At 41.9% G+C, this 16,731-nt stretch overlaps 1 protein-coding gene across 2 annotated transcripts in view; it reads right to left on the bottom strand.

Moving 5' to 3' along the window:
• Nucleotides 1-1,110: 1,110 nt before the first annotated feature.
• The window catches only part of ASMTL (acetylserotonin O-methyltransferase like), a 42,599-nt gene continuing 26,978 nt past the window's right edge, over nucleotides 1,111-16,731 (bottom strand). The window contains exons 7-13 of one of the 2 annotated variants that reach the window (XM_053309599.1): nucleotides 11,909-12,320; nucleotides 9,121-9,283; nucleotides 7,364-7,548; nucleotides 5,928-6,060; nucleotides 4,954-5,094; nucleotides 3,775-3,897; nucleotides 1,111-1,482 (exon numbers count right to left, since the gene is read on the bottom strand). In XM_053309599.1, the coding sequence (XP_053165574.1) occupies nucleotides 1,265-1,482; nucleotides 3,775-3,897; nucleotides 4,954-5,094; nucleotides 5,928-6,060; nucleotides 7,364-7,548; nucleotides 9,121-9,283; nucleotides 11,909-12,320 (1,375 nt within the window). In that variant the 3' untranslated portion in view covers nucleotides 1,111-1,264. The remainder of the gene's footprint in view (nucleotides 1,483-3,774; nucleotides 3,898-4,953; nucleotides 5,095-5,927; nucleotides 6,061-7,363; nucleotides 7,549-9,120; nucleotides 9,284-11,908; nucleotides 12,321-16,731) is intronic. The other variant, XM_053309600.1, reaches the window with a different exon arrangement.

The raw sequence follows: 16,731 nt of genomic DNA, 5'->3' as shown, positions 1-16,731 counted from the left end.
GGGGACCTTGGGGCCCGATCCCACCATTCCCGTCCCCCCGCCAAATTACTAAGGGCCAAATTGGCCCTGAAAAATGCCGCCGCCGAACCGCCCTCCCAGCTGCCCGATCCCACCATTTGTACAGGAAAGAGGAGCTCGCCAGCAGAGCTCCTCTTTCTGCAAAGGCTCTTCTCAAACTGGCGCTTTGAGCGGAAAGGGCGTCCTTTCCGCTCAAAGCGCCAGTTTGAGAAGAGCCTTTGCAGAAAGAGGAGCTCTGCTGGCAAGCTCCTCTTTCCTGTACAAATGGTGGGATCGGGCAGCTGGGAGGGCGGTTCGGCGGCGGGGCCGAAAGCATTACTAGCGCCCGTTTTTCAACGGGCTAAAATTCACTTGTTACCTATAAAGCCCTTAATGGCTTGGGGCCAGGCTATTTAAAAAGAGCGCCTCCTCTGTCATGAGCCCGCCCGCCTTTTTTGATCTTCTGGAGAAGTCCAGTTGCGGTTGCCACTAGCTTGTCTGGTGGCGACTCAGGACCAGGCTTTCTCTGTGGTTGCCCCAGGGCTTTGGAATATGCTCCCTGCTGAACTAAGAGCATCTCCCCCTCTGTTTTCAGGAAGACCCTCAAGACTTTCCTGTTCTCGCAAACTTTTAATTAGAATTTTAATAATTTGTTTTATATGGCTTTTATTGTGTTTTATGTATTTTAACCTGTGATTTTAATGTTGGGATTTGTACACTGCCTAGAGATTTACATATCAGGCAGTATAAGAATATTATAAATAAACAAATTATATATAAAGACACCCTGTTCTGAAGATATGCTTCTCCAAATACTCCACCAACATAACAAATTATACTACAAAATGTTTACACAGAGGATTGGCATGGAAGTATACTAGATGAACATGCAGCTCCACAGAAGTAGGAGGTTACTTCTGAGTAAAATAGCTTTTTACTAAAAAATGGCACCTTTTGTTCCCAGTCTTCCTTTTTGAAACTCAAAATTCAAAGAGTGCTCTTAAAATGAGACAAGAAGGAAGAAACTAAGCAGAATGGATTTGCAACTAGAAATTGCTGATCATTATATAAAGACATCTGCAATGTATTTTTCAGGAAGAAGAAAGTCGCTAGTGGTTTTCTTGGTGTTTTAATCAAGTAAGATAAGGTTTTACACACAATTCGTACTGTAACAAAATAATTGCCCTAAAAACAGAAAAACCCAACTAATTTTGGCTGATGAGTGGCACTAAATTATGTTACTTGCTTCAATTATTCACCATTCAATTTAATGGGTAGACATTTTCTTGATACACAAAATTACATCTAATAGGTTTCCTGTGATCTTAGTCTGCACACTGGTGAATCCATATTTCTCCAACAGCTGTTTGTACTCCATATCACTTCTCTGCTTGCCTTCAGTCATACTGAGAGCCTGTAGAACAGCTCTTGCAGGGCTTGTTCGCTTTTCATTGAGCACAATTTCTGCTACTAGCAAAGCACTTCCTGCATTTCCAAAAGAGTAACCAAAAATTGTTTAGTAACACATCCTTAGTTTACAAGTCACCAACATTTCCTCCCCACCGGCGCTACCACTGGCTGGGTTTTCTCCCTATCAGAGTCAGCAGTTTTGCTTTTTTCCTTGCAGTTTTTCACCTAGAAAGTGAGTCTTTTAAGACAGCATTTCATAAAATACAGTTTTAAAGAGTCAAATCTTTTACAGACAAGTCTGCTATGGTGGATAGAATGCATAATCATTACACAACTGCTGCAGGGAATCATTGTATCTTTGCTCAGTCAAACCATTCATGTGTGGAAATCATATTTTCTCAGCTCTGAAATCACAACCTTTTGTCTTTTGCAAAATGTAGCTTCCCTTCCCCTATACTTTCATTTTTATGAGGTATGTTAATGATCATTTAGGTTACTATCTGTGATGTTACTGGAGACCAGTGATGGATCCTCCCCACCGCATGTCTACATTATGTTTAAAAATGACATTAAATTTGGTTTTTTGTTTGTTTTGAGTTTAAGAGGCTGACACTTCCTACTGTTCTACCCCTGTGAAACCACCAGCAATGGAAGGCTCCTCCCACCTTTTCCACACAAACTGTTCTGCTACTTCATGAAACTTTTTCTTCTTTCGTTTAAATTCCTGGCTATATACTACCTCTCTCCAGGACTAGAACACAGACATGTTATTTTATTTTATTTTTAAAGGCAGGGAGGGGCTTCCAACAGGCAATCCTCCATGCAGGATAGCTGCTGTCTTTTTTTGTCTTCTGAAAAGGCCTGTGTAACCCAAACCTAAGACCAAATCTTATGAAGTTTCTACTATTAAAACTTGTTATTTTCTCTTAGCTTACAAGATATTTGTTTCTTTTACAGCAATGTATTTTAAGATCACACTGTAGGCCTCTCCTAAAAATGCTATTAGCAGGAACCTAATGGTTCTTCAGAGCCAACATTTAGATCAAAGGTGCCTCTTATTCTAGCTATATAGTGATAAAAGTCCATTTTCCAAGACTCTGGTAGGGATGTGCACAAACCTGTTCGGAGGCCCTTTTAAGGTTCTCCAAACCAGTTCAAATGACTGGCTTTTTGGCCAGTTCAAAGGCCGAAGAGAAAACAGGGCAGCAGGGAGGTACGATGACGCCCCAAGGGACACTTAAAATGGAGTGCTGGTGAGGGAAACGCAGCGGGAGGGACAAGGGCACCCTCCCCCACCCTTAAAGATATGCCCCCCCACCTTTGAGCCACCCCCACCCCCCCGCTGGTTCCTTGCACATCCCTAGACTCTGGGAGGATTTAATATTACAAGACATACACACAAATGGCAGCCTCATGTCCAGTTCCTTCTCCCGTCTCCATAACACCTAGTACAGCTTTCCCGGTGTCCTACATCATTCTTCCTCCTTCCTCCTCATAGTTGGATAAAGCTGTCCTCTGACAACTTTTAAAAAGTCTCTAAGGACACATTTATTCACCCAAGCTTTTAAACTAGACTTGTGGTTTCAAATTGTTTTACGGTTTTAATTTCTGTTTTAATTTGTTTTATGTTGCTGTAAACTGCCCAGAGATGGAAGTTTGGGGTGGTGTACAAATATAATAATTACATTAATTAGATTAATTAAAGTCAAAAATAAATAAATAACTGCTTGTGGCTGATGGGGCATGGACAGATGGGTAAGTTGTACTTAACTTTGCAGAGGACAAAAAGGAACTCAACACAAAGTTGCCATTTTTGTTGGGAACACCATGTTTCTTACAATCATTGATTTTATCAAGAGATCTGGAAACCAGAGAGTTTTTCACTACATGTCTAGAAAAGAGGCTGCATAGCAAGAATTGCAAAATGCTCCCAAGAGCCATTTAATTCCTGTTAATGAACACCTTTCAATATTGTTAGTAAATATACTAGCTTACAACCCAGTGATTGAAGCGCATGCATAAGGGAGGGCTAGGGGACATTACAGTGGCCTGTCCACAACTTCCCTAGCCTCTACACACACGCTGTTGTGCAAGCAGGTGAAGCTTCCCAGCTCTGCCCACATTCCAGAAGCAATCAGTAAGAGAAGAAACATGTCAGCTTCTGGAGTGGAGTATGGACAGAGCTGGGAAGTTTCGCCCGCTTGCACAACAGTGTACATGTGAACAGACCAGAGGAGTTGTATGTAGGCCTCCGTTGTATTCCTGCAATCCCTCCCAAGGCATGCACTTCATAAGTTAGAATGTCAGTCACTGTTTAGTACTGTAATATAAATTCAAAGGGAAAAAAGAAAAAGCCACAATTCTTACCTGGTTTGCAAACAGCAGATATTTTGCTTAACAATGTATTAATCTTTTCCTCAGAGCAGTCATGTAGAACCCGTGAAAGAATATAAAGATCTGCTTCTGGAATATTATTTTTGAAAAAGTCTCCTGTTTGGAAATGCATTTTCATTAGTCTATTAGTTTAAGAAACTAAATTTTCATCTCAGTAGCTTCCTACACACCTAATGGCGCAGTGGGGAAATAACTTGCCTAGCAAGCATGAGGTTGCCAGTTCGATTCCCTGCTCATATGTTAACAAGCAGAAAGTTGCCGGTTTCAATCCCCACTGGTATTATATCGGGCAGCAACTATATAGGAGATGCTGAAAGGCATCATCTCATACTGCACAGAAGGAAGCAATGGTAAACCCCTCCTGTATTCTACCAAAGAAAACCACAGGGCTCTGTGGGTGCCAGGAGTCAATACTGACTCAACAGCACACTTTACTTTGGCTTCCTACAGTATATGCATTGATTTTTCTATCAGCATGCTGATATTTACATTTCTCATACAGGAGTCAGGGATTCAGTTTTGAAAGAATGTAAGAAGCTGTCACCATTGCAAATATATAAAGAAGTGTAGGCTCACCAGGAGCAATTCAAAGAAACCCTAGTTAATTTCAGTATTTGATCATAATGGGTTGGATCTCCAGGTATCTTTCAGCATTTGGAAAGCATCTTGCACTCAGGAAAGGGCTGTATTAGACCTTAACTTAGGATACTACACAAGAAAAGTGAAACCAAGTTTGTGCACCCTCTTGCACAAGCAAAAGTAAGATCACTGCTAGAGATCTTTTCTCTAGGATAAAATCTAAGAAAAAAATGGGAGTGACTAACCATACAAGCCTTCCTAAGCCCTTTGGAGGAATAACAGGATAAACAACAGGACATAGCACTGTGTAGATTCTTGTGCAACCCTCTACACAAGCATTTGCAGATTAGCACTAACCGCTGTTTTCCTTCTGTTCACGATTCTTTGGCCATAACGCAATGTTCATGGATGCAAAGAAGTTAAGAATAGTTTACTTGTATCAAAAGAAGTATTCCACATTTTAGAAGTGATGAAAAGAATTCCATGTTAAGTGGCCCTTTGACAGAAACATTCTTCATGTTTAACTTCATGTGTACCCACTTAAAACACAGCAAGGTGCTGAATAGGTGGTACCTGATTGGAGTGATACTCGAGTTGTGTTTTGGCTTGGCTGAAAGCTGGCAACACTTGCAATGATATCTGGAAGGTCAAATATAGTGACTTTCATGTCTGGGTAGAGAAGGACTAGCTCATAAGCAAGAGCTCCAGTGCATCCTACAGAGAGCAAGATATTCAAATAATGGGAGCTTTTGTTAATTCTTATTCAGTTAAACCTTAGGTCTGATGGTATTAGCATTCAGTGTTTACCCAAGAGTATATACATTAAAACTCTAGGCTTGCACAGCCTACATAATTTCCCTGTGTAACCTGCCCCCTCAGCTTTTAAAACCTTGTACTGCCAGCCAAACTGAAAGTTACCGTACTGAGCATTCAGCTGGATGCATGGGATTGGACCCTAGAGTCTCAGAATGAAGGGAGATATAAACATGTAAAAATGAAATACCTTATTTTCCTGAATCAAAGATGATTCTGAATTTAAGATGGCCTCTTCTAAAAAAAGGTTATGCCTGTGTTTAACCTGAACGGAAGAGGACTCTGAATTTAAGACAACCCCCTGATTTCCAACATAAAAGAACTTGGGGGGAACCTAGTCTTGGATTCAGGTAAATACAGTAAGATAATATCTGTCGCCACTTAGGCTTGCTTTGATTATTACTGGATAGTGAAACTACTCCACAGAGGCCCAATTGCAAATCTCAGTACTTTTACCTTAACTGTGAACTACTCTAAGCTACTATGTAGTTTTGAACATCTTCGTTAAGAGAACTAGAAATAAAAAAAGTCTTAACTTCACCCACAGCAAAAGAAATAGTTTTAATTTATTTTGTTACATGCAAAAAAGAAAGTGATAGGGTTTTGTGTGTGCTAAAAATCAGGTTTTAGCTTTAAGAAGTAGAAACAAGAAATGTCACCACACTCAAAAGGATGCATAGAGAGAATTACACATTAAGCCACAATGATTTTTAAGACTTTTCATCAATGCCTACCTCCCAAATCGCATACATTTCTGAACGGGGAAAGATCAAAAGCTGTGGCTACATCTCTTGCTGTCACTTTGGCAATGCTGTGCATGGCACTCATAAAATGCTGCTTCACTTCTGCACTTTGGCAATAGAAATCCTGAAAAGCAGAAAAGATAACCAATGTTTCTAAATTCATTCTGAACAACAAAAACATAAAGAAATATCTCTGATTTATACATTTATTGAATTTCTATACTGCCTAATATATACCATCTGTACTCTAGGTGGTGTACAGATTAAAACAAAAATATAGAACATTTAAAATTCATAAAACAGAAACAGATCAAAAGACATGAAAATTTAAAAGTTAGATTTCAGTTAAAAGCCTGGGGAAATAGGTATGTCTTCAGGGTCCTCCTAAAAACAAATGGAAAAGGATACGCTCTTATTTCAGCAGGAGCGCATTCCAAAGCCCTGGGGCAGCCATAGAGAAGGCCTGGTCCCGAGTTGCCACCAAATGAGTTGGCGGCAACCATAACTGGACCTCTCCAGATGATCTTAATAGGCAACAGGGTTCACGACAGAGAAGGCACTCTCTTTAGTACCCTGGACTTAAGCTGTTAAGAGCTTTATAGGTAATAACCAGCACTTTGTATTTCATTTGGAAACATATCGGCAGCCAGGGCTGTTCTTTTAGAATCAGTGTTATATGGTCCCTTTGGGTAAATCCAGAGACCAATCTGAATGCCACATTCTGTACCAATTGTAGTTTCTGGACTACATACAAAGGCAGCCCCACGTAGAGTGCATTACAGTAGTCAAGCCTAGAGGTTACCAGCTTTAAGGTCATTTGTCTCCAGAAATGAACGTATCTGGTGTATCAGCTGAAGCTGATAAAAAGAACTCCTGGCCACAGCCTCAACCTGAGAAACCAGGGAGTTTGGGATCCAGGAGCACCCCCAAACTACGAACCTAATCTTTTAGGGGGAGTGTAACCCCATCCAGAACAGGCAGATCTAAACCATCTCTTGGATCCCAACCCCTACAAATAGTACCGCCATCTTGTTTGGATTCAACTTCAGCCTGAATTAAAACGTACTCCTGAAAACCGCAGCATAGCTTTTTATTTTCATCATGACAATAAAGTCAATTGCTTCCAAATGGATTTGTTAGTGTGATTACTCAAGATGGGAGCACCATGATATGTTTAATACGATGTCACACATTGTCCTTGAAACAGTTTCAATAGAGAACAGAAGAAGTCAAGTGCTATACTCTGGATCACATCAAACATACCAAGTAATTTGCCAGGTTTAACAGAAACCTGAGACATAAGAATAACCTTTTCCCTTGTTATTTTTGCCCACTCTACTTTTCAAAGTTTTTCCACTGTAATGACAATCTGAAGTTGAAGATTTTCAATTCAATCTTTATTGAAGAATATGTAGAATCTGCATTACCTGAAACAAATCTCCTGCTTTATTTCCAGTCATGCGACAGTTCAATGAAGTCCCTTCTTTGACTGCTACCTCCAAGTGTGTGTACAAAGGCCATATGTGGTCATTACAGTGGAGAACATAGTCATGAAGTGAATATTCACCATCTGATATAAGATATAAGTTTGCCAAATCTGCATTGCTGTAACCTTTAAAAGATGTTGAGAGGTTTTTAAGCTTAATTATGTTTCTTACCAAGTAACATTAGCATAATTTTAAATTCATTCAACTGAAGATTAGAAACTCAAAGCTTTGTTGACACAAATGTAAGAGAAATTAACAGAATCTCAATAATAGTTTTGTATCTCACAATCTGTTTGCACATATTCTTGTCACCAAAAGATGTAACACAAAAAACACTGCTCTGAAATATATTGTTTTATATCTAGAATATATTATTTTCAAACAGCTTCACTTTGGGTACAGAAACGTGCAGTGCAAGTGGGAATATAGGAAGTATCCCAGGGATAAGCAGGTACCATTTCTCACAAGACAGGATATATCCATGCTAGGGATGTGCACGAACCTGTTTGGCGTTCTATATCTATTCCTAGTAGCGGCATGCACACGCTTCATCTGGTCACTTCTGGACCAAGGAGGGGATTGGGCAGCAGTGAGGTACTCTGCCACCCCGGTTTTCAAAGGAGCGCCAGAGGGGGAAATGCAGCGGGGGGGGCACACTCCCCTGTCCTTAAAGGTTCCCCCCCGCCCACCTTCGAACCATGCATATCCCTAATTCATGCCACCTGCAAGGTAGACAGCCTTGGACAGAAAATCCAAATAGGTAAGAACAGCCCAGCCATGCATTTCAGAAGCAACCATGTTTTGCATGGCAACACCATTTTCATATTTTTGTGATGGCACCAACAAGCTTAAGGCCAGTCCATGATCACAATACACACAGATTAGTGCCAGTTCACACAAAATATGTTTCCCCATTTGAGTAACTCCACTTGTTGCTGGGTATGCATTCATATGGATCAATATACTATGTGTACTACCCATCATGGGTGCAGAAAGCTGCAAGTCGCATCATAACAGCCACTGAAAAAAATGGCTGCCATTATTTGTGATTTGTAAATTTGAATATAAGTAATCAAAATTAAGAAGCCACCTAATGGTGCAGCGGGGAATTGGCTTGACTACCAAGCCAGAGGCTGACGGTTCAAATCCCCGCTGGTATGTTTCCCAGACTATGGGAAACACCTATATTGGGCAGCAGAGATACAGGAAGGCATCATCTCGTACTGCGTGGGAGATGGCAATGGTAAACCCCACCTGTATTCTACCAAAAGAAAACCACAGGGCTCTGTGGTCACCAGGAGTCAACACCAACTCGATGGCACACTTTACTTTTAATCAAAGTTATAATTTAAAAAGGACAATTTAGAAAATATTTAGTTTTGAATTAATCTAAAGCAGGGTTAGGCAACCCTGGCTCTCTAGCTGTTGTTGAATTGCAGCTCCCACTGTCCCCAGTCACAATTTATTGTGGCTGGAGACTATGTGAGTTGTAGTGCAGCAGCTGGAGAGCCAAGGTTGCCTGCCCCGATCTAAAGTATACTGTATTAGAGTTCCAAAGTAATGCAATTCCATTCATTTATTTTATCACTCTTTCCCCTCCCAGACTCTATGAACCAATAGTAAAGTTAACAATCTGTTTTAAGGGGCTACTATCTCCAGGCCCTCCCTCCACCAATTGTTTTAAAGGAAACTGTCACCTTGGTGGTTTTTTTCCAATAGGTCAAGAGCAGTACAGGCATCAAGTAATCTTTCTGTGCCACAAACAGAGGCATTAAGTTGATCTGCAACTTCCACTGCGGTCATGGCACCCTTGTCTTTGAGAACATCAAATACCTTTAGCTTACAGGCCACAAACAAAGCCTGTAGATATGGGAAAATAATAATTACTAAAAGAAAACACCAAAACAAACAAGTATGCTCCATAAGCCACTTAATCCCATTAACATCCACTTGATCTGATTTAGCCTCTCTGAAATCAACAAGTTTAAACTAGTTTACATGCAAGCTCACCCAATTAGATGCCTGGTTGTTCACAAAACTCAGGATTATCAGCACACAGCACAGCCACAAAAGAGTCAAATGTTGTGGAATTGTTTGTCTATTGATTTTCTCCCAGCTCTGTGCTGTTACTTCTGTCACAGTTTGTTCCAGTCATCAAACAATAAAAAAGAGTCAAGGTAACAATATCACGGAAGAAGAGACATCACTGCATCGGAACTAACACCTGAATACATTTCTCACTTGCAGTTGACAATGGCAGACATCCACACTAACTTACTGAATATTACCACTCAGGAGATATTCTGAAGGACTATTTAATTTCAATAGGATGACTCAAGAGTAATTTAGTCTGGATGCCCGCTACCGTGCTAAACCGAAAGTCAACTGTAGTGGAAACTAACATTTTCTTTCCCCCCTGATGCTTTAAATATTGAGATTTGTCCTTCTGATCCAACAGCAAGCTAGCAAAGGTTCTTCCTGTCCTTGGTGTCTGGCTTGCAGACCAGCTCTACAGTGAATCCTGATGCTGCTTCTGATCTGTTGGCGTTTTCTCTGCAACACATCTTGAAAGATAAGATACTGCTATTTAAAGCAGGACAAACCTCAGTGAACAGTCCTTTATTATAAGCAACAACAAAACCTCCTTTCTGAAGAACTAGATGTTAATTGGGGTCTATTAGAAACAATTCTTAAGTACACAACAACACAAAAGTATCAATTACTTCTGGAAAAAAAATGTTGGCACCACCCTTTAAAGTAGAAGCATGTAACTGGTGGTATGAAGTCCATCAGAATTCAAGTCATGCAGTGGTGCGACAGAGGTACCTACCCTGAGCATCATTTGCACAAAATGGACATCGGGTATTATTGACAGCTGTTACGTTATGTAATGTTCCCATTCCAGTATGGAATAATTAAAGATGTTTTCAAAATAGTAAACGAAAAGCCAAATACTGGGAAGGATTGCTGAACTTGTAGTAGTGAGCATGAACTGTCCCCTTTGCTAAGCAGGGTCTGCCCTTGTTTGCATTTAGATGGGTGACTATATGTGAGTGTTTGCTGTTAAGGTATCACCAACATAGGAAGCTGCCATATGGAGTCAGACCATTAGCTCAGTATTGCCTACACAGACTGGCAACAGCTTATCCAAGGTTGCAGGCAGGAGTCTCTCTCAGACCTATCTTGGAGATGCCAGGGAGGGAACTTGGAACCTACTGCATGCAAGCATGCAGATTCTCTACCCAGAGCGGCTCCATCACGTAAGGGGACTCTCTTACAGTGCTCAGACATGTAGTCTCCCATTCATATGTAACCAGGGCAGACCCTGTTTAGCAAAGGGGACAAGCCATGCTTGCTACCACAAGACCAGATATCCCCCTTAAGGGATAGGGCCATAGCTCAGTGGTACAGCATTTGCTTGCACACAGACGGTCCCAGGTTCACTCCTTGGCATCTCCAGGTAGGGCTGGGAAAGACTCCTGCTGAAACGTTGTCTCCAGCCAGTCAGTGTAGTATTGTCAGTGTAGACAATACTTAGGCCAGTGTTCTGACTCCATATAAGGCAGCTTCCCATGTTCCACCTTGCTCAGAAGCTTAATGTATGTTATGTAGCTTAACTTTAACCGTAATTAAAAATACGATATGCTCCAGAGGCTTAATGAGGGCAGCAGGTCAGAGTGAGTGGCACCTACAGAGTCTCATCAGTTCTGTGTTTGCAGCTTAACACAATAAAGCTCATTCAGACACTGAATACTGCTGATGGGAAAGGACAAAACTAGAGATGGAAAACTGGACAGCAAGCAGCCAGAAGATTTTTTTTGCACAACTTGTATACTTCTAGTAGGTTCCCAATTTTATACCCTCCTCTCCACACCCCCATCCTAGGAACCATTAGCAATAGGAGTCAAGACTAGTCATGCATCTTTTAAGAGCAGTGCTGATGAAAAGTCAACTTTTAACTGCTTAGACTTTGCTCAGTTGTACCAACCCCCCCCCCCACCAAAAAATACCCAACACACACACCTGCTGGCTGCTTGCTGTCCATGATAGTAACAGCACTGAGTTCATGTCATGTGAATGACAACTTCCTATATTCAACAGGAGGGGGAGAGGTTTGCAATGGTATTTACATCTTATAACTACTGTCCCTTATTTTACATCACAATTGCTTAAGCTTAACTCAAAGTATTGGAACTAGTAAGAAGTCTATTATTCTAGCCATACATATATTGCTTTAAACACAGTATTTGTTTAAATTACATTTTAATTTTATTCCATCAATAGACAAAGCTACATACATGCAAACCAGTCACTGCCTTGCTCTACTGGGCTATGCCAATATGTATATTTTATATTGCAAGGTCTTTGGATTTCAGGTTGCCTTCCGCAAAATGTCGTTACATGCATCAGGCCCATAAGGGGCACATTCTATATAGTAACAAATATAATTCTACAAAACTATAAACGAAGTAAAGAATGTATTACCTTTGATGCTCTAAAACCATCCAGAAGTTCCATGAGTTTAGATGGGAATTGTGTTGCATTTTCTATTACTCCATTCTGATTTTCCACAGGCACATTATAGAGACTGGTGCTACTTTCACATTTTCCTGGACTGTGACCAACTGCAGTGCTGATCAGTTTCTTAGAATCTTTACAATGTGTGTTATCTGAAGAGTCACATTCTGTATCACTGAGGATCTCAAAAGTCTCTACTGAAGGGATAGAGTCATGCTTTATATGATGGATGGTGTGCTTTGGGGGTGGGTAATATAGTTCTGCTAACTTTTTGCAGAAGTGATTCAGGGGAAATCCCACTACATTCAAGAAGTCACCATGGACATATTCCACTAACATTCCACCTAGAGCCTGTATCCCATATCCACCAGCTTTGTCCCTAAGGAGAAGGTAAACAAAAGGTACACTTAGCTAAAAATAAAGATAATCCTTCAGCATATGCATCTCAGTTTCAATTTGTCAATATGTTGTATCTGAACATACCTGAAAAACTAAGCAGTTTGGCCAGAATAAAAAGACTTATGAAAGCTCACATAAGCAGCTTGTGCTAGCCCAGTGGAATTTGACTGTTTATTTTTGATCCCTTGACCCCAATTCACAACACAGACTGTTCTGAAACTCCTGTTTCAAAAATATGTTATCAAGAGGCAAGCAGGGGGGCTGTGGTTTCAGACCAATGGGTTCTGCTCCTGTGTGGAGACCATGTCGGGAACGTTTCACAGCTCTTACTCTGCACTTGACTTTTGGCAGTAACCCCGCCCCTCAATGGTATAGTGTGCATGCATCCCCGCACCCCACTGTTTGAATGTCCACCCCCTAGAAAGATCAACTGATGTAGGAAGGTTGGGTGGGCATGTGCAACCACAGATGACCACTAGGAGAACCATAATTACAGGTACGCAACCTGTCATTTTCCTACATAGTCTCTGTGGTTCACACTGATGTTGAAATTTAGCAAGCTTATGTACATACCTGGTGGTAGGTGCAGCCGGGATCTATTGGAATAAAACCTGAAGAACCTTTCTCCCAAAAGCGGTGTCCCATATTGTCTGAACATTCAGAGCATAGAGAGCAATACAAACTGAAGTAAAGACCCAGGTAGCAGGCTGACAGATGGTCTTGAAAGGCAGTGCCCTGTCAAATGCTGTAGAAGCCGAGATGGCTCTCGTGGTGTGGATTGTTACCAACACTAGGGGTTGTTAACCAGCCAACTAGTAGGCAAACAATATTGTTTCCATAATCCAAAGTGATATTCTCTGTGTAGGTTGTAGGTAGGAATCTCTCTCAACCCTATCTTGGAGATGCCAGGGAGGGATGTGAAGTAGAACACAGGAAATAGTTTTCCTATGAGTCAGACAATTAGTCCATCTAGCACAGTATTTATACAGACTGGCAGCAGCTTAGAAGATAACGTAAGAACAGCCCTGCTGGATCAGGCCCAAGGCCCATCTAGCAATAGCAATAGCAATAGCACTTACATTTATATACCGCTTTATAGCTGGAGCTCTCTAAGCGGTTTACAATGATTTAGCATATTGCCCCCAACATTTTGGGTACTCATTTTACCGACCTCGGGAGGATGGAAGGCTGAGTCAACCTTGAGCCCCTGGTCAGGATCGAACTTGTAACCTTCTGGTTACAGGGCGACAGTTTTACCACTGCGCCACCAGGGGCTCTTTAGTACAGGTTTCTGTTTCACACAGTGGCCCACCAGGGAAGTCCACAGGCAAGAGCTGCAGGCATGCTCTCTTTCATGCTGTTACTCCCCTGCAACTGGTATTTAGAGGCATTCTGCCTCTGAGGCTGGAGGTGGCCTATAGCCCTCAGACTAATCACTATTTATAGACCTGTCCTCCATGAATTTATCTAAACTCCTCTTAAAGCCATCCAGGTTATTGGCTATCACCACATCTTGCAGCGGAGAATTATTTAAGTTAATTATGCATTATGTGAAAAAGTACTGCCTTTTGTCAGTCCTGAATTTCTTGGAAATCCGTTTCATGGGATGACCCCTAGTTCTAGAGTTATGCGATAGAGAGAGAAAAATCCTCTCTATCAACTTTCTCCACACCATGCATGATTTTATAGATCCCTATCATGTCTTCCCTTAGTCTTTTCTCTAAACTAAAAAGCCCCAGGTGTTGTAGCCTTGCCTCATAAGGAGGGTGCCCTAGGCCCCAGATCACCTTGGTTGCCCTCTTATGCATCTTTTCCAGTTCTACAATGTTATCCAAGGAGTCTCTCTCAGCCCCATCTGGAGATGCTAGGGAGGGAACTTGGAACCATCTGCATGCAAGCCTGCAGATGCTCTTCCCAGAGCGGCCCCATTTCCTAAGTGGAATATCTTACAGTGCTCATGTGTAGTCTCCCATTAAAATACGAACTAGGGTGGACCCCATGCTTAGCAAAGGGGACAATTTGTACTTGCTACCACAAGACCAGCTCTCATCCCATAGACCAGCTCTCATCCCATGGGCACACAGCAAGCTTACGTACATGCGTGTTGCATTTGTATGAAAGAAATTAAAAAATGGGATTTTCAAAAAGACCATCCACATAAAAAGACAACATCCTGCTAACATCCAAGGTGTGAAATGCCCTCTCTGCCAGAGAAGTGGGATTGGGAAAGAAGACTGGCAGAGACAGTAGCAGAGATCTGTGGATCTATCTTGGGTTAGAAAATTATATCTGGTCTCAAAACCACTTTGTCATGGTAGAAGGTTAGATACGGTGGAAGGTTAGATACTTATAAAGCATGTTGCTCACTGATGTGCCTAGCCAATGTTATGGCCACTACAAATACTGTCTTAAAGGTTAAGAGCTGGATGTCTCATGTAGCCATCAGTTTGAAGGGCTTCCTTATCAACTGTGAGAGAACTAAAGGTAGGTACCAGAGAGGTGCAATCCTGAGTGAGTCTGGGTACAAATTTGTGAGTCCCTTTAGGAATTTCTTCACTGCTGTCTCTGAGAATAACGAACAGTTGTTATAGCTTGGCAGATGGGCTGGAAGTGTAATTAGGTGCACTCTGAGTAACGAAGATGGGAGGCCAGAAGTATTTAGGTGATGCAAATAAGTGAGCACATCTTGTATGGAGACCCTTTGAGGATCTATGTTCCTTTATGTCAGACAGAGAGATAAACATCTGCATTTGTAGAACTTAACAATCGCATATTTCCTGGATGCCCGGAGTTCAACGTGGATCAGCTCTGGGAACTGAATAATTATTTCAACAGCAAGTCCTGCTTTCCATCCTGTGTTTTATCAACTGGAGAGGACTGTGATGCCTCATCAGAGTCATCCAATTCATCTTCTGAAGCATATTCCAAAAATGACTCCTTAAGGTGGTTTGTTTTAGTTGGTTCCTGAGTAGTAAGTGTTAGCAGACATAGGTGGGGCTAGAGTTGGAAGTGAGAACCCTTGTCGTCCTCCTGCCCCTATCTTCAATGTTGTTAAGTTCGAGTCTCCTCACAGTAGGTATTGGCAGAAGTTAATGTTTGTGTCTGTGTAAAGGCTACTTGCAGAGTCCAGAAGGCATCTACAAAATTATGTCACTGTGGTAGAAATGGGGATTGAGCCCTGGAACAGGAAAGCATGAACAGGAGCAACGTCTGCGTCTGAAGTGCCCTGGCTTCAGGCCCTGGTTCTGATGGTAGAGAGCATGTGAGAGAAGCGGGTGGCTGTATAGACAACTGTTGCTTAGGTACTGATGTTCAGGACTACATGTTAGGCACTGTGGATGGTTCCAAAGTTGTCAGCCCTAATTTCACTTCTTTGGGATCTTTTTCAGTGATTGCCCTACAGGGAACAGCTTAGCCTTCTTAACTGGCAGGCTACTTAGCTGAAGTCACATCCAGTGGTCTTTTTTTCTTTTACTGGATCTGCCTCCTTAGCTAGCAAGGCAGGGATTGGTGAATTTTCAGGAATGGGTGCCATTTGAAGCTTCAGCCCAAATGGTGTCTGGCTTGAATCAATCGAAGCCATGAGAATCAGTAGTTGCTTGTCTGATATGGACAGAACCAATGAGGGAGAAGTGTTGGCAGAGAGCCCCTGGGTGTTCGAGGCAGTCCCTGGTTGGATAACCATATGTGATGCTGATCCTTGCTGAAAAACTGCAGGCATCTGGATTGACAGTGCATGTTCCCACAACAGGGGCCTGAGCCTGAGGGCTCTATTTCTCCTCGCTGAAAATGAGGGCCAAACTATACTGTGTGGGCTTCACCAAGGCACACAAGACAGCAGGAATAGCCATCTGTGGATGGAATTTACTTGGCAGCGGCATCTCTAAGGTTTCAGGCAGGAGTCACTCTCAGTCATATCTTAGAGATGTCAGGGAGGGAACTTGGAACCTTCTACATACAAGCATGCAGGTGCTTTCCCCAGAGCAGCTCCATCTCCTAAGGAGAATATTTTGTAGTATCCCATTCATATGCAACCAGGGCAGACCCTGCTTAGGAAAGGGGACAATTCATGCTTGCTACCACAAGCCCAGCTCTCCTCATGTCTTCAGCATGGTCTCTGTGCAGGTGCTGAGCCCACTGGTATGAACCACAGAGACCACAGAATAGCATATATTGTTAAGTTGCTATGAGAATTTTTCAGAAGGAAGCCAACCTGGAAAGCCTCTTATGCATTTCTAATAGAGAAGACAGTACTAACAAAAACCACAGCTGCCACAAAATAAATTAATCTTTAGAAAACACTGAGATTTTACTAAAAATCATGCACTTTTTCCTAGTCGGAGAGACAGGAATTAAGGGTACTGGTGTGTCAGCCTCAGTTGATACTAATT

The sequence above is a fragment of the Hemicordylus capensis genome, chromosome 3, assembly GCF_027244095.1.
Source record: "Hemicordylus capensis ecotype Gifberg chromosome 3, rHemCap1.1.pri, whole genome shotgun sequence".
Taxonomy (NCBI): domain Eukaryota; kingdom Metazoa; phylum Chordata; class Lepidosauria; order Squamata; family Cordylidae; genus Hemicordylus; species Hemicordylus capensis.
This window is presented reverse-complemented; position numbering and strand designations above follow the sequence as displayed.